The 21,718-nt window shown below is 40.4% G+C and overlaps 1 protein-coding gene across 1 annotated transcript in view; it reads right to left on the reverse strand.

The window, feature by feature from the left end:
- Nucleotides 1-257: 257 nt before the first annotated feature.
- LOC135476964 (citron Rho-interacting kinase-like) overlaps nt 258-21,718 on the reverse strand; it is a 51,262-nt gene continuing 29,801 nt past the window's right edge. The window contains exons 24-47 of the mRNA XM_064757111.1: nt 20,664-20,861; nt 20,104-20,160; nt 19,421-19,492; nt 18,759-18,875; nt 17,612-17,721; nt 16,395-16,478; nt 14,929-15,064; nt 14,261-14,365; nt 13,401-13,541; nt 11,489-11,596; nt 10,863-11,016; nt 10,115-10,420; nt 9,260-9,446; nt 8,767-9,003; nt 8,179-8,290; nt 7,497-7,577; nt 6,831-6,978; nt 6,311-6,543; nt 4,586-4,694; nt 3,736-3,867; nt 2,871-2,951; nt 2,549-2,630; nt 1,591-1,767; nt 258-1,021 (exon numbers count right to left, since the gene is read on the reverse strand). Of these exons, the coding sequence (XP_064613181.1) occupies nt 823-1,021; nt 1,591-1,767; nt 2,549-2,630; nt 2,871-2,951; nt 3,736-3,867; nt 4,586-4,694; nt 6,311-6,543; nt 6,831-6,978; nt 7,497-7,577; nt 8,179-8,290; nt 8,767-9,003; nt 9,260-9,446; nt 10,115-10,420; nt 10,863-11,016; nt 11,489-11,596; nt 13,401-13,541; nt 14,261-14,365; nt 14,929-15,064; nt 16,395-16,478; nt 17,612-17,721; nt 18,759-18,875; nt 19,421-19,492; nt 20,104-20,160; nt 20,664-20,861 (3,366 nt within the window). The 3' untranslated portion in view covers nt 258-822. The remainder of the gene's footprint in view (nt 1,022-1,590; nt 1,768-2,548; nt 2,631-2,870; nt 2,952-3,735; nt 3,868-4,585; nt 4,695-6,310; nt 6,544-6,830; nt 6,979-7,496; nt 7,578-8,178; nt 8,291-8,766; nt 9,004-9,259; nt 9,447-10,114; nt 10,421-10,862; nt 11,017-11,488; nt 11,597-13,400; nt 13,542-14,260; nt 14,366-14,928; nt 15,065-16,394; nt 16,479-17,611; nt 17,722-18,758; nt 18,876-19,420; nt 19,493-20,103; nt 20,161-20,663; nt 20,862-21,718) is intronic.

A 21,718-nucleotide genomic window follows, 5' to 3' on the forward strand; every position in this document is an offset into this window, starting at 1 on the left:
CACTGACAAAGAGATATTTTTGTTCCATGATGTAATGTTCCTTTGACCTAACAGTTGACTTCCTACAGGTTCATTAACAGTTCGGCTTCAGGTGAGTTTTATAGTCTGCACATTTCCTAGTCCACGTATACTATGGATTCTAAGTCAAAAGTATCCAGTATTCACTCCTTAACGGGCCACAATTTGACTCCTTATAAATGAACCACCGCAGTATTCACCTAGTACAAGCACCTCGACAGTGTTCACTGAGCATGAACCACACTCTGCATAGCTCACTGAGTATGAACTACACTCCACAGTGTTCACTGAGTATGAACTACACTCCACAGTGTTCACTGAGCATGAACTACACTCCACAGTGTTCACTGAGTATGAACTTCACCCAGTGTTCACTGACTATGAACTACACTCCCCCGTGTTCACTGAGTATGAATCACACTTCTACAGTGTCCACAGTCCTTGGGTTTAACACTACTGACTTGTTTACATTTGACAGTACCTGAACTTCGTGACTGTATTTCATTGCAGTTTAAGGTATGTTAACACATGAACTGAACCTGGGGTTTCCAATGACAACTTCATTCACAGCTAGTTTCATGGTATGCACATTTCCGGTGTTCAGTCCATGCTTCATGCAGTTTTAGGACTCCTACGTTAAGTGTTCCCTGCATCCTCCACACCCTGTTTTTTGCGTTGCCAGTACCTACATTAAGTGTTCACACAGGCAATTTCAAGTCTCCACTGTTTCTGTGTAAAGTCATTGTCCATACTTTATAATGAACCTTCATATCCGGCTTTATTTAAACCCTCCTTGTGCACAATTCATGGACATGTCCCTTTTCTGGCCAGCCTTTCTCGTTTAGATGGAGGACTCCAGCTGTCCGTGTCCAAGCTGTTTACCGTTGATATGGTGTAAATAGAGCTGCAGCTTTCCAAAGACGAGTTTGACCGTGATCTGCGCAGCGGACGAGACACCTCCACCTCCGGGCTGACGAATGTTACCTGCCGCTCCTTCTCCATCCTACAACGTACATGTATACACATATTTATAACTTGAATGACATGATAGAATACTCGAAAAACAAAACACACAAATTAAACTAAGTAAGTCAAATTACCTGGTGGAATGACATACAGAAAATGTATAAAGTACGTGCGAAACTGTCACTGTGGTCTCTTTTGACACTTATCAGACATCACTTTATTACCCTATTTCTTCTAAAATTTCAGACACCTGGACTGCTCATTTTAGCCAATATATATGTCATTCTAACAGGAATATTGGATTTCTTTTTCCTCACATGGTTAGCCCATCTAATGAACAACATACTTATATCTTAGTACTTTTCCAAATGGCTGGTAAAGATATGTAATTTTCTACTTTCAACACTACCAATATGTGTTCCCAAAATGCAGCTTTTCAAATATCTGATGACATAAAATTTAACAATGTTTTATCTATCAAAGAATGGCAACAAGCATCCTACTTTCTTGTTCATATTACCATAACCAAATGACCCTTTTTCATTCATAATAAACAGAATAACCTCTTTGGTCCTTAAACAGTACACTTTATTAAGGCTAACTTACACATTCTCAGTGTGGAGGTCAAAGGTCAAGGGTTTGACAGGACTGGTACTTTCTGACCCCCCAAAACAGATAACCTCTGTGGCGTGGCGATTGGTGGAAGCAAAGTAGACAGCTCCCTTAGCCCTGGCCACACCCAGATAACGGGGACTGGGTAGACTGACCTGCATCTGACGCACCCTGAAAAAGAAAGGCAATTGTGTATTAGATGCCAGTGAGCGCTTAATATGAATATTTCACTTATACAACGGTGGCCAGAATTATAGTGAGAGGGAACTGGGCACAGCCCGGGGGAAGCCCACGACCATCTGCAGGTTGCTGACAGACCAAAAATAGGCTTTGTTCCTCTCAAAATTTGTACTGAATTATACAACAAAATTTGTACTGAATTATACAACAAAATTTGTAGAAATCACTTGAATGATAAAATCTTCAGGTCATATATCCGATTGGAAGCAGGCATAACTCCCGCATCAGAGGTAACTGGTCAACGTAGTGCATGTACACTCCTGCCTAATTTTACTTCAGTGAAGTAAATTAGGGGGCCTCCGTGGCTCAGTTGGTGAGCGCACTAGCGCAGCGTAATGACCCAGGAGCCTCTCACCAATGTGGTCACTGTGAGTTCAAGTCCAGCTCATGCTGGCTTCCTCTCTGGCTGTATGTGGGAAGGTCTGCCAGCAACCTGCGGATGGTTGTGGGTTTCCCCTGGGCTCTGCCCAGTTTCCTCCCACCATAATGCTGGCCGCCGTCATATAAGTGAAATATTCTTGAGTACGGCATAAAACAACAATCAAATAAATAAATACAATGAAGTAAACTAGTACCTCACATACATAAAAACACACATGAACTTGATTAATAGTTTTGATCTATAATGGTGCTTTTCTTTCAGGTCAATTTATTCATTTGATTGGAGTTTTAGGCTGTACTCCTTTTTGGTCAAGCCAGAAAGTGTGCTTACTTGAGTTCCTGAGAGAAGGGGGGAATCTGTATGGCTTGTATCCTTGTGAAGTAGGTGATGTATAGATATGGCTCTCTGTACACTGTAAACACAAACAATACTGTTAAAAAACAGCTAAACACAAATAATTTGGGGATCTGAGCAATGAAATTTTAATACACCTGGTACATTTACATACTGGATGGAGTACATATATAAATGCTTCACTACAAAGTCCAATCACAACCTTTTTCAAAGACGAAGACTGTTCAACAATTTATCACATCATATTCACTTTGCACAAAAGGAAAATTTCTTTCAATGCATCCATAATAAAAATTACCGAAGTCCAAGGGGAGACCACTCCACCTCATGTCTCCTGGGCGAGACCTTCGACCCTTAGCATTCACAAACACACCAAACTCTGAAACAAAAAATATGACAGTAATGTTATGAAATAAACTGAGGTCGCTTGGAAACGAGGTGAAGCTGTAGGATAGAGGTTAAGATGAACAAAGGCCAGGCAAACAGAATGAAGGTCAAGTTGAGGGCGCTTCCTCCTATCACAATGCTGGCTGTTGTCATATAAGAGAAATATTCCTGATTATGGCATAAAACATCATTCAAATTAATAAATAAAAACAATCAAGTTGAGGGATGGAGGTCAGGCTGAGGAGTGGAGGTCAGACAGAGGATGGAGGTCAAGCTGAGGGATGGTGATCAAGCTGAGGGATGGAGATCAAGCTGAGGGTTGGAGATCAAGCTGAGGGTTGGAGATCAAGCTGAGGGTTGGAGGTCAAGCTGAGGGTTGGAGATCAAGCTGAGGGTTGGAGATCAAGCTGAGGGTTGGAGGTCAGGCTGAGGGGTGGAGGTCAGACAGAGGATGGAGATCAAGCTGAAGGATGGAGGTCAAGCTGAGGGATGGAGATCAAGCTGAGGGTTGGAGATCAAGCTGAGGGTTGGAGATCAAGCTGAGGGTTGGAGGTCAAGCTGAGGGTTGGAGGTCACACTGAGAGATGGCGGTCACACTGAAGGGTTGTGGTCAAGATGATGGAGGTTACACTGAGGGATGGACTTTTGACGATTTAAGATTATGTGTCATTATTCATGTCATCCTACTGAAAACTTGTCCGTATCCACTGTGCATATTTTTAAAGGCTTGTTCTAATAATAAATTTTGTATAACTCTTTAACCATAAAATCATTACCGTTGAAGCAGAGCAGGAATTCCTCAGGTAGACCAATGTCTGTGATGCGGATAACAGCCAGGGGAAAGCTCTGATGTATGGCAGCTCCAAATGCAGCAAATGCTAGTGAGTTGTCCTTACTGTCCACAAACTCTGCAGGTACAAATCACACAGTGTGAGACATGGATGGTGTTACATTGATGTAAGTATACACACAATACAATCACTAAAATATACTTCAATATACTAGTATACTACTTAAATAATTTCAATTTCAGCATCAACTTACTTATATTTAATGACTTTTATTTGCCTCTTCAAATGTACTTTTTAGGGTGAATTTAGGGCAAACAGAGTATATATATTTAATATTTTTGTATAGCGATCCTTTAAAATCTAGGCGTACCAATTCCGTCTCTCCTGTATGGATTTTGTCCATGTGACCGGGTTTACCACCTGGGGATTTGAACCAAAGATCTCTGGATTTCTAGTCCATGTTTCTACCACTAGACTGAAGGAATACTATCATGATATCAATCAAAAAAGATTTATTTATTTATTTATTTGAATGGTGATTTACGCCCTACTCAAGAATATTTCACATATACGACAGTGGCCAGCATTATGGTGGGAGGAAACCGGGCAGAGCCCGGGGGAAACCCACAACCGTCCGCAGGTTGCTGACAGATCTTTCCACATACGGCCGGAGAGGAAGCCAGCATGAGCTGGACTTGAACTCACAGCGACCGCATTGGTGAGAGGCTCCTGGATCACTGCGCTGTGCTAGCGCGCTAGCCAACTGAGCAACGGAGGCCCCAATCAGAAAAGAGAACAGATAGCTGAATATCTCCAAGCCATTTTTGTGACTTACCTGACACAGACATTTTCTCCATGTCTACCCTGTAGAACTTGTACGTCCCTATGATGGCGTAGTTGTTGGTGGTACAGATACAGCTACATGGCTCAGGGGCATTGAACTCCTGTCAAAAATAAGGCCATACGTTTGCAGTTTAACACAAAGGGAGTGCAGCATAAGTGCTGTTAAAAGTAACAGTAAACAGTAAAAAGTAAAAAGGAGTACATGTGGTAGAAATTTTAACTACTTGTGCTACTACTTAAAACTTCATTGGTCATCCCCAAAAATAGTTTTTATTGTTTACAGTACAATGTAATGTGTATGATAATATTTTTAAACTGCAACACAAGCTGAACAGAAAAACACAGCCAATATGACTGAACAGCGTGACAGCAGGCATGACACAGGTATGCAGGCCAAAGGCAGGCATGACACAGGTATGCATGACACAGGTATGCAGGCCAAAGGCAGGCATGACACAGGTATGCATGACACAGGTATGCAGGACAAAGGTATGCATGACACAGGCAGGCATGACACAGGTATGCATGACAGAGTTATGCATGACACAGGTATGCAGGCCAAAGGCAGGCATGACACAGGTATGCATGACAGAGTTATGCATGACACAGGTATGCAGGCCAAAGGCAGGCATGACACAGGCAGGCATGACACAGGTATGCAGGCCAAAGGTATGCATGACACAGGCAGGCATGACACAGGTATGCATGACAGAGTTATGCATGACACAGGCAGGCATGACACAGGTATGCGTGACACAAGTATTCACGACAGCTCCCTGTTCAAAATCAAATGATACTGATAGAAAAACACAAACCATTCAACCAAATAAACATAGACGACTCCTGCATGGCATGCATTAAAGGAGAAGAAAACTTAAAACAATGACACTATAGGCTGAAAAGAGCACATTTTTTTCTATCTGCTGGTGCCTGCTGCATAATTTTGCAATTTTTCCTCGCCATATATGTAAAGCCTGAAAACGGCAAAGCTGACATAAATCGCTGAGTTCATTGCGTCCTCCATCTTTAATACCCTGTAATTTAAGCTGGGGGTGTGTTGCCTCTCAGCCAATGATGGTCGTTAAAACTACCAACTTGTTCATGTAAACTCAGAACCTACGTCCAACATTCTGGTTTCCTGATCGTGAAGCGGAAAACAAACTGTACTGTTCGCTATCTTCTGGGAAGACGAGTTCTACCAGAAATGTATGAACTGCACTTCGGTGGTTTTCGACGGCAATTCTCCTCCTAACACAGAAGACTTCAGGACTAGTTCTACGGCAAAATGGAATTGCCCACGGCAGATTTTGGCGCTGACTTTATTTATAATTTATCAACTTGAGGTACATATATGAATTTTTTTATAGCCTGCACATGTGAGGAAATGCTCACTCTTTTCAATGGTACTTGTTTGATATTTAAATTTTCTTCTCTAAGGTAATGCCAGAAATACCCTCTAAAGGTCACAACAACTTCTGATTTTAATTTTCACTGGCAGATGGTCGTGGGTTTCTCTCCCACCATAATGCTGGCCGCTGTCAAATAAGTGAAATATTCTTGAGCACAGTGTAAAAAACCAATCAAATAAATAAATAAAATTTTCACTGCTGAGTAGATCTATGTCTTGATTGGTCTTGTTGTAGACATCATCAGTACATTCATCAATAATGAACTGCCACCAATTGTCACCACCATACCATCCAGCACAGAAGCTCACCTTCTTGGCTATGTAGACGCCCTGCTGGGAGCTGTACTTCATGAGGACCACCCGCTCTGCCATGCCCACACACAGGTAGTGGGCATGCGCCCAAGCACCCACGTCAAACACGGTGCAGCCATGGGTGCCCTCTACCACCTGGCTGGGGATCACCACACACTCATCCAGGTTCCCCTCCCTCATCTTAGCCTCGATCACCCGCTTATCCAGGCTCAGGATCTGACGGTGCTTCCCTGTGCGGGGGAGGAGCAGAGATACAGGTCAGAGACGAGAGGGATTAAAACCAAATTCATCCAACATTGCCTCAGACGCAACTAGTAATTTCCTATTTCATCAAGCACATATTGTCAGGTGAAAGAGTTTTTCAATACACTGCTGACACGAAAAACCGATACATCACAAAAAGGCGTTTAACTATAAATTTTCAAGTTTTAATAGTTTTTAACTTTTAATAACTTTAACATGAGTGAATGAAAAAACACACACACCATATCTCTGAAACTGAGCTTAAACTGTGTACCTGTAATTAGGAGAACCTGATGGAGGCCTGGCACATAGGTGAGCTGATAGACATTGTCCAGACCTCCAAACCTGACCAGTACTGGCCCTGTGTGACCACAATGAGGACTGTAAGCAAACAGGCCCTCCTCAGAACCTAGTAGGGTGATCTGCAGGAGACGAAGGAACGAGTGGTTAGAACAAACTCAGTGATCAGGGCCAAGAACATTTTGTACCTTTTAAAGATGCTCAATTTACAGCATACTATGAGAACCCAAACTATGGAGAATATCGCCTGAAAAATTTACCCCCGTAAATTTAAAAAAAAAAAAAAGGTCCTGTATTCAATTGTACAAAGTCTACAAAGATGTATACACAATTTTTACGATAATTTGGTAATATAAGAAGCTAGTTTCAGATTTTTTAATAAATGAAAACATTTCAGCCCAAATTAGCCTTCTAAAAGGGCATACAAATTAGAAAGCTGTATAAGACCCTTGTGATATGCCAAATGAATATTTTATATTTTTATTTTTTTGGAAATAAATTTTTGTGACCTTAGAACTTCAGTATCTCTGTGTGAAGTTGCGGGAAATAAAAAAATTATTATGACTTAACATGAGATAGGCAACAGAAAAGCAACTTGAAAATTTGTATTCCCACAATCTACTACAGAACCCGCCATTACCTCATCTGTGAGTACAAGACAACAGTTTAGCTCCAGCTTTTTGCTGCCCTCCAGGTGCACCTCCGTGAAGCCACACAGTTTCTGTAACCACAAACACAGATCATCAGACATGGTGACAAATGGTGGCATGAACAGTACATGGTTACAAGTTTGACAGTTATCATGAAGTTTGTTTGGAAGGTAGGATGATATCATGCTGGAAAAGTGTAAGTATGCATGCAGTCAGATGACAGACAGCCAAAGTTTCTCTGTGATGTGTATTCCCTGTTTTCATGTCATATAGGTTACTTCCTTTTGCAAGGATTTACCTCCCTTGACGGCAGGTACATGTATGTCCTTTATTTCAGTATTAAATCATATGGGTCTATGGAAAACAATGCTGTTTACTTTGTCTGTTTCTCAATGCACACAATGAATGATTAAATGAATGAATGATTATGGCTTAATTGCTATATCCTCAACAGACAGAAGCAAACTGCACTGATTCAAAGGAGTTAACCATACATTTATAAGAAATTTCACTGTTGGATTTGTCACAGTTTATCACTATAGCTGCTTAAATACCATTACACTGGCACTTCCACTTGCTGACAGCATTGGACAGCCATCTACTTTCAAGGGAGGTAAATCCTTGAACAGGGAAGAAACTTATGTACTACAAAATATGGAATATTGCACCTACCCAGGAGCTGGCCCTGTTCTCTTTGTCAGAGGTACATGTGGACACAGCTGCCTCCAACATGGCCACCCACTTCTGCTTCTCACTGAAGTTTGACGCCATCAGGTACAGGGTCCTGGAGAAAACACAGATCACAGCAAAAATCTGATAAGCTGATGAAGTCACAACAAAAACAGAACAAAAAAAAATGTAAATTTACAGTAAATTTGGCAAGTCACTGATGGACATTCCCACATATATAATACTCTAGTATTATTCTGGTCTACAGAGAGCATATTACAGCTGGCACAATGGCATTAAATTCACTGTTGTAACTGAACGTGGGAAAACAGTAATTACGTAACAATCAAGTTATGTGCTACACACAACAAAGTGATCATTCGTTCAAAACAAAATTTATTATAATTTGTTGAAAATGTTTTTAATGTTACTCCAGGCAATTTTATGACAGATCCATATCATTTACAAACTATCTTCAAATATGTGACGAATACATTTCCATATATGAAGAATAAAGCACATTGTTTCAGCACAGGACAATGCTTCTCAGAGTGGCCTCCGTTCTGAGTTGTCTCCCTTTGTTTGACTCACCTTCCTGGCCAGCAGGTGGTGTGAGATGTCATGTCCAGCCTGATGATGTAGGCCAAGTCAGTGCCCACTGTTGAGGAGAGCTCTGCTGTGGTGACCGCAGAGTGGACGCTGACATCTGCATTAGGAGGGTTGAGGTCAAATGTGTCAGCTGGTGCAGCATCAGTCTCCTCGTGAAATATCATCAACAATGACCCTTCCAGTTTCAGCCATTTCTTTTCCCACACAGGTTTGCTGGATCTAAATGGGGATTGAGTAAAAAAAAGGCAATGAAATAAAGGCAATAAATGTCAGTTATTCTGGTGAAAACCCTTTACTATAGTAAAGAACATGAAGAGATGTGCAAAGAACCTGATTTCATTCTGAAACTATGTGTCATTTCAGAGAGCAAAGCAGTAATCAGTCAAAATGTCACCACCTGATCGGCACTATGACAAAAGAGTCACCTCTCCTCCACAGCCGAGTTTCTTCACTCAACCTCTAAGGAGCCACTCACCGTGCTATCTTCAACCATCCCTGTGTCTTACACGACTTCTCTAGCTCCAGGGTGGGGTAAAGCTGGTTGGGTTCCGTTGATTTCAGAGTGTCCATGATCTTGGCAAAGTGCTGTGCGTATTCCGTGGGTAGACCACAGGTAGCCTGGACAGAAGGCTGACACTTCGGATGCACCACCAGGCGACATTCTGATCAAACATAACAGTCCATGTAACTTTACTGACTCTGTAGTAAGAGAAATGTCTTGGACCACAAAGCCAGTTCTGACTTCAGGCAAAATTTAAAAACCAGTTAGAATGTTTACTGTAGGTTTTGGTAATGGATGTTGAGAATGTGACATACGACATATGTCTCAAGATAACACTGATGAAGTGATCAAAATTTAGGGGCAAAAATTAAGCTTCACAATTGTATTTCAAGTCTGGACTTAAGTCAACCAGCTTTGTGCATGGAATCTACCCCAGATGGTGGTCTGCTCCAATACTGACTGTGGCTACATGATAAAGACACCAGAATTAACCATTTATATATTAGACTAGTGTTCAACACCAAACAAAATGAGAAAATAACTTCTGCTTATTCAAAGTAAGGATAACCAGTCATGTTTCCGGACGAAAAATAATATACATGATAGTTTACCCATCAATTAGGTAACACATCTAACACATCCCTGAAAATGTGTTTTTAATTTGTAAGTAACCACTAATGAACACTTGTGGAGGAAGTGCTGTCTAACTGTAAAGTGAATGATTTATTGAGTGAGTGCTTGGGGTTTAACGTCATACTTAACAATTTTTCAGTCATATGACGATGTACTGAATGAATGATGCCAAACGTATCTGAATATTTGTTTTACCTTGACACTTTGTTGCCTGCTTCACAAAGTGCACACTTCCCAAGCATACTGCACACTTTGTGGCCTTGGTGTTGAGACCTTTCACAAACTTGTGTGGTATTTTATGATGCATCCTCTGCTTGGCTGGCTGTGGTGTCTTGGCTGGTTGAGTTAACTGCCCTTGGCTAGGCCTTGGCGTGCCCATGGGGATGGGACTGAGCTGGCTGCTGGGTGAGTTAGTGATTGCTGAGACAGAGTTTCGGCTTAACGGGGTGCGGGGTGGGCCCGAGGGTGCCTTGTCTGGCAGCGAACCTTTCAGCTGTAACACTGGCAAAAGAGAAATGTGAAAACATTGTTCCTATCAGATCAACATACATGATTCAAAAATGAGTATCTAACATGCATATGTGTAGGATGTTATTAAACTGTGTTACCAGGTAAATGCTGTGAGTTTAATGAGTTTAATGTCTATCACTTGTTTGAGCTAAAACAAGTCAACAAGCCTGAACTAAGTCAACAAGTACACTGAGGAAGGCATTCTTATGGATATACAACTTCTTGGTTTATTAACACCTATCCAGAAGGCCTTACTCAGTGTACTTTCATCCCAACTTCTAAATGCCACTCAGGCAAGCTAAGTCAACAAGTCTAAACTAAGTCAACAAAGTAATTCTGCAACACGCTGCGAAAAAGCCGCCACATAACTGTTTGCTAGTCCTTTCATTTATTACGCAACGCAGAACAGTGAAAAGGCTATAAGTGTGCGTACATTCCGCAGACTGCTTGTAGTTCTCCTGGCGTAGTTTGTCCACCTGCTCCTGCAGTCGTACGCATCGCTTCCTCTCTGTGTCCAGCGCAGTGTTCAGCTCCTTCCACTGGACAGGCACGCCTCCTGCTGCTGTGTCCTTGGACCTGAAGCTGAACTAATGAACCACACAACATCTTTTATTTATTTACTTCTGTACATGTAATTTTTGGATCTGAGGTTACACAAAATTTATACAAATGGGAAAATATTTTGAGTAGTTACATCACAAAAACTGCTAATCAGCATCAATAAATTCATGAAAATATGAAAAACTACATATTTCGGTTCTGCTGCTGATTTTTAAACTCAGTCTGAGGTCCAACGATGTAAACTTCCTCATAAAATTTTAACCGCTAATCAGAATCAAAGAATTCATAAAATATGCAAAACTTTCACACTGATCTGCCACTGTGTTTTCAATTCAATCTGAGCTTCCACAAAGTGAATTTGTACACAAAATTTTGGTCAGAATCTGATCCTATTTGGAACACTATGGAGTCTGAATAAAGAGAGATATGTGGAAAGGCTGGCGCAGTATAAAACTCATGTCATTACTTTGGAGAGTACAAACGTCTGAGACAAAATACCTTGCTTTTTTTCTTGTTGGACTCTTTCTTAGTCTGCAGATAGTCTATAAGTTTGAAGAGCTGTTCGCTGTGAGACTCATAGCGGTACTTCTCTAGGAAATGCCAGTCCTGACAAGAAAGAGAAAGGAAATAACAAAAATACAGTGGCATTTGTACATACAAAGTCCTGACAAGAAAGAGAAGAGAGCTTATACAATACAGTGACATTTGTACATATGTAGTTCTGACAGGAAAGAGAAGAGAGCTTATACAATACAGTGACATTTGTACATACACAATTCTTACAAGAAAGAGAACTTACACAATACAGTGTCATTTGTATATACATAGTTCTTACAAGACAAAGAGAACTTATACAATACAGTGTCATTTGTATATACATAGTTCTTACAAGACAAAGAGAACTTAAACAATGCAGTGACATTTGTACATACATAGTTCTGACAAGAGAAGAGAAGAGAGTTTATACAATACAGTGACATTTGTACATACATAGTTCTGACAAGAGAAGAGAAGAGAACCTATACAACACAGTGACATTTGTACATACATTGTTCTGACAAGAAAGAGAAGAGAGTTTATACAATACAGTGACATTTGTACATACATAGTTCTGACAGGAAAGAGAAGAGAGTTTATACAATACAGTGACATTTGTACATACAAAGTCCTAACAAGAAAGAGAAGAGAGCTTATACAATAGTGACATTTGTACATACATAGTTCTGACAAGAGAAGAGAAGAGAACCTATACAACACAGTGACATTTGTACATACATTGTTCTGACAAGAAAGAGAAGAGAGCTTATGCAATACAGTGACATTTGTACATACATAGTCCTGACAAGAAAGAGAAGAGAGCTTATCCATACAGTGACATTTGTACATACAAAGTCCTAACAAGAAAGAGAAGAGAGCTTATACAATAGTGACATTTGTACATACATAGTTCTGACAAGAAAGAGAAGAGAGCTTATACAATACAGTGACATTTGTCAGGAAGTACAGGGATTTGTACATGTCAGGAAGTCATTGTGATATGGTCATCTTTGACAGGTTAGTGTACTCTGGGTTTCCACATCATACAACATTTATTATTGTCAAAGAAAACTGTTCACTTGCATGATCACGGTCAGTTTGAGAATGGAGAAAACTGGAGAGCCAGGGATAAACTACCAACATTTGGCAACAGGCCTGCAGCAAACGCTGGACTGCACAAACTGCCCCAAGAGTACCACTGGCCGCTTACTGTGAATTCATGTTTATAGCAACACATGGATAGAGGATAAAGTATCAGACCTAAAATTTTCACCCCAAAAGTGCATATTTAGAGGCAAATTAACATCATAAACTATAAATGTTAGCCCTGAGCATGGTCTAGTTGGATATCGTCTTACCTTCCAAACCTCCAAACATCTTTTCATGACATATAGAACTCAGGAAGAATGTGCAGCTTAGGCATTTGTGAAATTTGATGTAGTAACAGTGATGGAGACCACCACCACGAGTGAGTGAGTGAGTGCTTGGGGTTTAACGTCATACTCAACAATTTTTCAGTCATATGACGACGAAGGAATCATTAGGGTGCATGCACGTGTAATGTGCCTCCTTGCTGCAGGACGGATTTCCACCGCTCATTTATTTAGTGCTGCATCACTGAGACGACTTACCGAAGGCAAGTACGCCGCCCCACCCGAGCCATTATACTGATACGGGTCAACCAGTCGTTGCACTATCCCCTTCATGCTGAACGCCAAGCGAGGAAGTTACAACTTCCTCTTTTAAAGTCTTAGGTGTGACTCGACCAAGGATTGATCCTGGATCTACCGGTCCCGAAGCGGACGCTCTACCAACTGTGCTATCCGGGCCGGTCGCCACCACCACGACAATTAGACAGATTGACGAACGGTACCTGAAGCTTCTCCATGATGTTTTCCAGGTCGACCTTCTCTCCAAAGATCAGCTCAAACTTGTCCATGGCCTCCTCCAGGTTACGTGTCAGCTTCAGGTTAGACTCTCGTAACGTCTGATTCTCTGTGATGTACCGCGATATCTAAAACAAAACAGCTACATTCAGGAAGTCTGGAAAACATGCGCAAAATTTCCGTGGTTTTGATGTCATCATGCAAAAATTTGATGTCCTCTTCTCCTCAGACCCCTTGTCAGAAGACAAAAAGTTGACAAAAGTCGACTGACCAACCGAGTAACTGATAGAGCTATTTGTTGCAGCTAAAAACACTAAGTTCAAAGTTGGACTAAAGCTCACTTTTAATCTCAGTTTGCAGTTGTGGAAAATTTTTTTTTTTCTCTTTCTTTTTCCCTTGAGCAGAAAATAACTATCTCAAGAGGGGTGAAAATGGAGGCTTAAATGAGAGTCGTTCTCATGACAATAAAAGTGTCCAGCCCCACTGCTCACTGCACAGTTTTCTACAAACAAATCTATTGAAACAAAGAGGATCAAACCATACTCAAAAAAAAAAAAAAAAAAAAAAAAGAGAAAGAAAACAGCCTGGGAACAAAATGTTGTTCCATAAATCTTATCGATGTGCAAATAATATTCACACACAGATAGATATTAAAATAGATAGAGAAAACAAATAGACAGATAGACAAAACAAATAGACAGATAGACAAAACAAATAGATAGACAAAACAAACAGACACACTCGGAACTGGTAATACTATAAATAACCCACTCCATAATGGTTTGATACTCAAAACATAACGAACACAGTTCATATTTAGCACTGTAAGTTAACAAAAAGAAACTACCTCCTCTTTGAGTTTCACTTGTTCATTAGCCTCAGCGTTCAGATTGTCCTTGTGTGTCTTCAGAATCATCTCCAGCTTAGCACTCGTCTGTTCCAGCTCCCCTACCTGTAACCATGGTAACAGAAAAAATAGGGTACATCCGTTGGCCATTTTTTTTTCCTTTTTTTCTGGCTAATGAAAAAAAAAAACCCCTTGAGATTTTAAAGAAATTAACTTTGAGAGAAAATATAAACTTCTATCAAAGTTCCCTTAAAAACAGAGTACCATAATTCTTCTAATTTTTGTTACATATTAGTAGTGCTGAAAGCACATTTCCTTCCCATCTTTTTGGAAAAGTTAAGATATAGTTTGTCTATTATACAGCTGAGTTACATGAGCATTGAGCTAGTCTGTGATACAACTGAGTTATATGAGCTTTAGTTATTATATTAATTTATTTATTTATTTTATTTGATTGGTGTTTCACGCCATACCCCAGAATATTTCACCAAAACGATGGCGGCTAGCATTATGGTGGGAGGAAACCGGGGGAAACCCACGACCATCTACAGGTTGCAACAAATGTGAATGGTACAACTGTGTTACCTGAGCATTAAGTTTGACTACAGTGTATGGTACAACTGGATTACCTGAGAATTGAGCTTGCCTATATAGTACAGCTAAGTTACCTGAGCATTGAGCTTGTCTATGGTACAATGAGCTTCCTTCAGTTGTTGGCTGACAGAGTCCAGCTCCATGTTGTACATGGCCTTAGAGTTGTCCAGCTTCTGCTTCAAGTACTTCACCTTGTCACACGCTGTCTGTCTGTTAGTCACACACGCAAAAAAAGTTTTTTCTTCATTTATTTCCAGAAAATTAGCCTTGATCATTTGACCAATAGGTTTTTCGTTAATATCTCACAATACAGAAGAATATATCAAAACAATACAGAAAAATGCATGATATTTTAAATATTCTTTAACATGACTAAACAATCAGATACTTAGTATTTTATTCATTTTTTATTCATGTTTTACGCCATACTCAAGAATATTTCAATTACATAATTGTGGCCAGCATTATGGTGGGAGGAAACCGGGCAGAATCTGGGGGGAACCCACGACCATCTAAAGACACCTTTCCACATACGGCCAGAGAGGAAGCCAGCATGACCTGGATTTGAACTCACATCGACCCCACTGGTGAGAGGCTCCTGGGTCATTGTGCCACGCTGACACGCTAACCACCCCTGTCACAGAGGCCCCCTGAGATACTTTGTAGGTCCGACCTTACATGGATATATTTTAGATGGGATATATACATACATTTATTTCATTTATTTGATTTATGCTTGTTTTATGCTATACTCAAGAATATTTTTACTGTTACAAAGCCGGACAGCATTGTGGTGTGAGGTTGCTGGCAGACCTTCTCAAGTATGGCCGGGGAGAAAGCTGGCATAAGCTGGACATGAAGTCACAGCGGCCAAATTGGTGAGAGGCTCCTGGGTCATTGCCCTGCCCTGACATGATGATCACCTCGGCAGGGAGGCTGCCAAATTAGAGGTAAGTTTTTAGCTTGTGATACTCCAAGTAAACTAGCACCACAATTGAAATTTTAATGTTTATGATTTGGTAATCAAGACCATCCTTATAGATATCTTTACATTGAAAATGAAAATGAAAATTTAAATAGTAGTTGATTAAAACAGAAATATTTAATGGAGTTTTTGCTGACAATTAAACTTGAAAATGAAGTTAAACTCCAGGTATGTAACCGTAGGCCTAAATATTAATGGAACTTCTGACTGTAGTTCGTGGTTAGCACGCTAGCGGAAAGCGTAATGACCCAGGAGCCTCTCGCCAATGTGGTCGCTGTAAGTTCAAGTCCAGCTTGTGCTGGTTTCCTCTCTGTACCTGAGAAGGTCTGCCAGCAACCTGCAGATGGTTGTGGGTTTCCCACGGACTATGCCTAGTCTCCTCCCACCATAATGCTGGCTGCCGTCGTATAACTGAAATATTCTTGAGTACGGCGTAAAACACCATTCAAATAAGTAAATCAATCAAAATTGCAGTTAGTGCCAGTGGCATTTGAACTTGAAAGGGCTAACATACAAGTACATGTACCATCACTTTTAATACAACATGCTCCTTACTTGGCTTTCTGCTCTGCCTCCAGTTTGTGACTCGTGCCTTCTAGTTTTTCTTCTTTCTCATCGACAGCACGCTCGTACTTGTGACTGTAATAGTAGAAAACATCTCTTTGAAAATTTTGTTTACAAATGAAACGAAATGTAAAACTTGTTGGAGTACAACCTGTTAAGTTTCATACAATTCAAATCCAAATCTACACCACATGCACATGCAGGACACAGAACAAATTTATTTATTTATTTGATTGATGTTTTATGCCGTACTCAAGAATATTTCACTTATACGAAATATTCAGCATTATGGTGGGTGGAAACCGGGCAGAGGCCGGGGGAAACCCACGACCACCCGCAGGTTGCTGGCAGACCTTCCCACGTACGGCCAGAGAGGAACCCAGCATGAGCTGGACTTGGGCATGGGCATTGGTGAGAGACTCCTGGGTCATTACGCTGCGCTAACGCACTAACGAACTGAGCCACGGAGGCCCCCATAGAACAGAGAACCAGATCTAGTATCTTCTTCCTTTTCTCCATTCATCTGCTGAATTTGTTTAACTTGATTGGGATTTGGCACTGTACTGTAGAAATTATCACCTGTACATGAGGAGCAATGAGGTTTTATCTAGATACAGAAAACTAGACTGCCAGGAGAAAACCACTGCCCTTTGGCAGGTACCTATCATACCTGTGGAACACAATCAAACCAGAGCCGATTCTCACTGAATGAACCACAGATGACCTTCATCAGCTTTAGACTGGAAAGCTGTCTTTAATGTGTCAAACTGTATATGCCTTTGATTGAGGTAAGTCATATTGAAGAAAGTGGGGACAGTTTATATTTATTTATTTATTTGTCTGATTGGTGTTTCACTCAATCATGAAGAATATTTCATCTATAAGATAATGACAAACATTATGGTGCGAGGGGTCGGGGGAGAGGCAAAGAAATCATGATCTGTACTTGAACTCACGGTGACCGCATTGGTGAGAGGCTCTTGAGTCACTGTGCTGTGGTAGCACAATAACCACTCGGCCACTGAGGTCACCATCCATAGCTTATGTCGACTGTTGCTAATAATCCTCAGGTCTGAGTAAAATCTTAGCATGTTATATATTTTATATCATTTAACACAGTTGCAAAAAGGAAAATCTGCCTAGATTTCAATTTTGCTGTTAATGTTTCACAAAAGAGCGATTTTACCGCTTGTGCAAATGAAGCTCACCGTATCTTCTTGAATTCTGCTTCTTTCTTCTCGTAATGTTCTATCAGTGCTTCCAGGTCATCAATGTGAGCTTCTAACTCGGCACAAACAAACTTCAGTTTTTCAACTTTCTGTAAACAAGGCACAGATTACACATGCATACAATACAAGATTTTACCTCATTTCAAATATATATTAAAATCTAAAACTGGCCACCAAGGCCCCATGAACAGTCAGAGCTGGGGAATCTACCATACTAGTGTCCTCGACTGGATATAGTCACCAAGGTCCCACAAACAGTCAGAGCTGGGGAATCTACCATACTAATGTCCTTGACTGGATATAGTTACCAAGGTCCCATGAACAGTCAGAGCTGGGGAATCAACCATACTAGTGTCCTCCACTGGATATAGTTACCAAGGTCCCACGAACAGTCAGAGCTGGGGAATCTACCATACTAGTGTCCTCCACTGGATATAGTTACCAAGGTCCCACGAACAATCAGAGCTGGGGAATCTACCATACTAGTGTCTTCCACTGGATATAGTTACCAAGGTCCCACGAACAATCAGAGCTGGGGAATCTACCATACTAGTGTCTTCCACTGGATATAGTTACCAAGGTCCCACGAACAATCAGAGCTGGGGAATCTACCATACTAGTGTCTTCCACTGGATATAGTTACCAAGGTCCCACGAACAATCAGAGCTGGGGAATCTACCATACTAGTGTCCTCCACTGGATATAGTTACCAAGGCCCCACCAACAGTCAGAGCTGGGGAATCTACCATACTCGTGTCCTCGACTGGATATAGTTACCTAGGCCCCACAAACAGTCAGAGCTGGGGAATCTACCATACTAGTGTCTTCCACTGGATATAGTTACCAAGGTCCCACGAACAATCAGAGCTGGGGAATCTACCATACTAGTGTCTTCCACTGGATATAGTTACCAAGGTCCCACGAACAGTCAGAGCTGGGGAATCTACCATACTAATGTCCTCGACTGGATATAGTTACCAAGGTCCCACGAACAGTCAGAGCTGGGGAATCTGGGAAATTTGGGACTGAACCCACAGCTTTTGACAAGTCTTAACCACTCAGTCTTGATCCCATTCCTTGCACATTTGTAAGGCTGTTAAAACGGTTAGTTTGCAGTGTGTCTCACCTTTGTTTCCAGTTCCAGCTGGTGGGTCCGTGTCGCCAGCTCACCCTTCACCGTCTGTAACTCCATGTTCACCTGACCTTTGACCTTCGTCACATCATCCACACGCTCCTGTAAGTCCTGGAAGTTTACGAGCAGAGGGAAATGTTTACCTCATCAGTGTTCAATACCATTTTGATACCGACAATCCATAGATATATATAGGCCTACCAGAGATTGAAACAAGCATAAATTGATCAAAATTTGTCGTGTAACACAAATCAAGAATATAATAGCAATTGTCTGTAGAACCTCTATGCCAAACTTGTTGTCATGGAAACAATGAACATACTGGATTCCTGGAAAACAAGAATTAATACATTCCAGATCTAGGGAGAAAAAAAAAAAACTCATATCCTGAGTTTTAAAAGTCTAAAAAAAACTCCTGGCTTCATGAATACCTGAACATGCATGCAGACCACATTGTATGTGTTCAGTGACTGATTACGGACAACAGCTAATATTAGTGCATGAAAAAAAAAATAATTAAAAAATATTGATATCAATTGAAACTGTGAGGGAAGCGTTCATTTTATGTTTGTGGGAAAACTACTTTTTAAAAATACTTTGATCTGTAGAGCTTCATAAAGTGAAAGACTGAAGTCTTTTTGTCAAGGTTGGCTGACCTTGTATTGTCTGGCAGACTTTTCATGCTGTGATTTGGTCAACTGAAGCTCTCTTTCCAGCTGATGCAGAAGCTACAACAAACAACAATTTCCACTGAGATTATACTGGAATTGTACATTCTGAAGCAAATCTGTTCAATTTTCACCTCAAATAGTTTTAAACAATATATATATTTAAGACAAGTAAATTCTTTTTTTCTGAACTGACACTTCAGAACATATGAAAAATGTTTTGCAATTTAGCTTGTAAATAATCAATGCAAGCCGATGTACAGAATTCCTAGCATTTGAAAAATAAAACTAATGGGGGAAATGCCCAAAATTTCCTTCATTTATTCACATTTATGCATTGTTCACATATATTTTAATATGTTTACTTTTTCTGTGATGCCAGGACATCGTAATTGCTTGCACCATAAAGGACATGAAACGTAAGCATCTCACTCTGAAATTTACAGAGTGCTTTCTACATCCAAGTACCTTTAGGGTAATACTCATTAACTTTCATAGTTTGGGTCAAAATAAAACTACTAAGAAATTTAATTATTGTGTGAAAACAGAAAATCACAAGACTGGCATTTTTTGAAAGCGCATATTAAAGTTGGCTACTGGCATGATTGGAAGACCAAACAATGACACGTATCAAGAATTATTTCAGTTTCTAAGTGAACAGAATTCCTCACCACTTCTTTTTCCCGAACTGCCTGATCTTTAGATTCCTCAGCTTGACGTTTTTCAACCTGATTGAAAAAAAAAAAAAAAAAGTTCAAAAACACAAAAAAGAAACGAAAAAAAACCCAAAACAAATGAGCACCCTTTACTGTTTCTTTCTGCTTTATGTGTGTATTATTACATCAAATTTCAATTCTTTTGTATGTTAACATTTACTAGAAAATGTCAACCTGACAAATCAGGACTGCCTCTGAGAATACTTTGTACATTTTCACCTTGTTAAATCAAAGAATCCTCCTTAATAGAAGAAGCAGCAAGTTTTTTAATAACATATTATATTTGCTCCAAAAATTTGCATGCAAAATGCATTTTACATGCAAAATAGAGCTAAGAGAATATTACTTTTGGCACAATTTCCAGTTGGATATCATTTCACTTTGCAAGCAAACTTTGAAACATGTTTCTAAGACAAATAGAGCTCTCAGAGTACAAAATGAAAAAGTTAAACATGTTCAAAATTGGCAGTAAATGGCAGCCTATCCAAGTAGAGGCCATCTTCCCTGCTGATTACCTGTGCCTGTTGTAGTTTGTCCTCTATATCCTTCACTCCGGTCATCATTCGCTTCTGTAGGCCATCCAGCTGTTCTTTCAGGGACTTCTCCTTCCTCTGGAGAGAGGAAACCTGCGAGCGTGCTTCGCTGACTGTCAGATTTGCTTCATGACATCGCTGCTCCAGTTCACGAATCTTCTCCTGACTCTCTTTGGATTTCTGTGAAAGTGACACGTACAAGTATCGCAGATTTAATTCCATGTTTCTTACACTGTGATGATTGCCACTGAAAGTCTGTCACTTTCAACATTACTTCCTGTCTCCTTGTAGAAGAAAGGTCTCTATTTAATTGTAAACTTAATCATTCCAGATTTAAGGAGAAAGTTCAGAATACAAGCGGGGGCCTCCATGGCTCACTTGGTTAGCGCACTAGCGCAGCGTAATGACCCAGACGCCTCTCACCAATGCGGTTGCTGTGAGTTCGTCCAGTTCATGCTGGCTTCCTTTCCGGCCATAAGTGGGAAGGTCTGTCAGCAACTTTCTGATGGTCATGGGCTCTGACCGGTTTCCTCCCACCATAATGCTGGCCGCCATCGTATAAGTGAAATATTCTTGAGTTCGGTGTGAAACACCAATCAAATAAATAAATCAGAATACAGGCCTGGGTGCATTTCCATTCAATGCACACAGTCACAGTGATCTCAAGATCTTGCTGTTATCATAACCCCTGCATTATTGAATTCATTGTGAACAGGCCTTCTGTTAATTAATATAGTATTTATTTACTTCTGTGAATAATGTTTAAACCCTGAAATCAAAAATTTATCATTCATACAACTGCAATCAGTTTTATGGGTGAAAAAGAGTTCTGCCTATTAATTATTGATCTATTTTATTAGCTTACAGCTGTATGTGTCACAAATTACACACTGTCTTCAGTCTGGATCATTTGTAAAGGAAGCCAGTTAGGAGAAAGAATCCAAACTGAAATAAGGCATTCAGAGAATCCAACCAGTTCAACTGCTCTGGCAGTCAACTAGACAATGGAATCAGAATAAAGATAAAAGTTGTAAAGT

The sequence above is a fragment of the Liolophura sinensis genome, chromosome 10 (assembly GCF_032854445.1).
Source record: "Liolophura sinensis isolate JHLJ2023 chromosome 10, CUHK_Ljap_v2, whole genome shotgun sequence".
Lineage (NCBI taxonomy): Eukaryota > Metazoa > Mollusca > Polyplacophora > Chitonida > Chitonidae > Liolophura > Liolophura sinensis.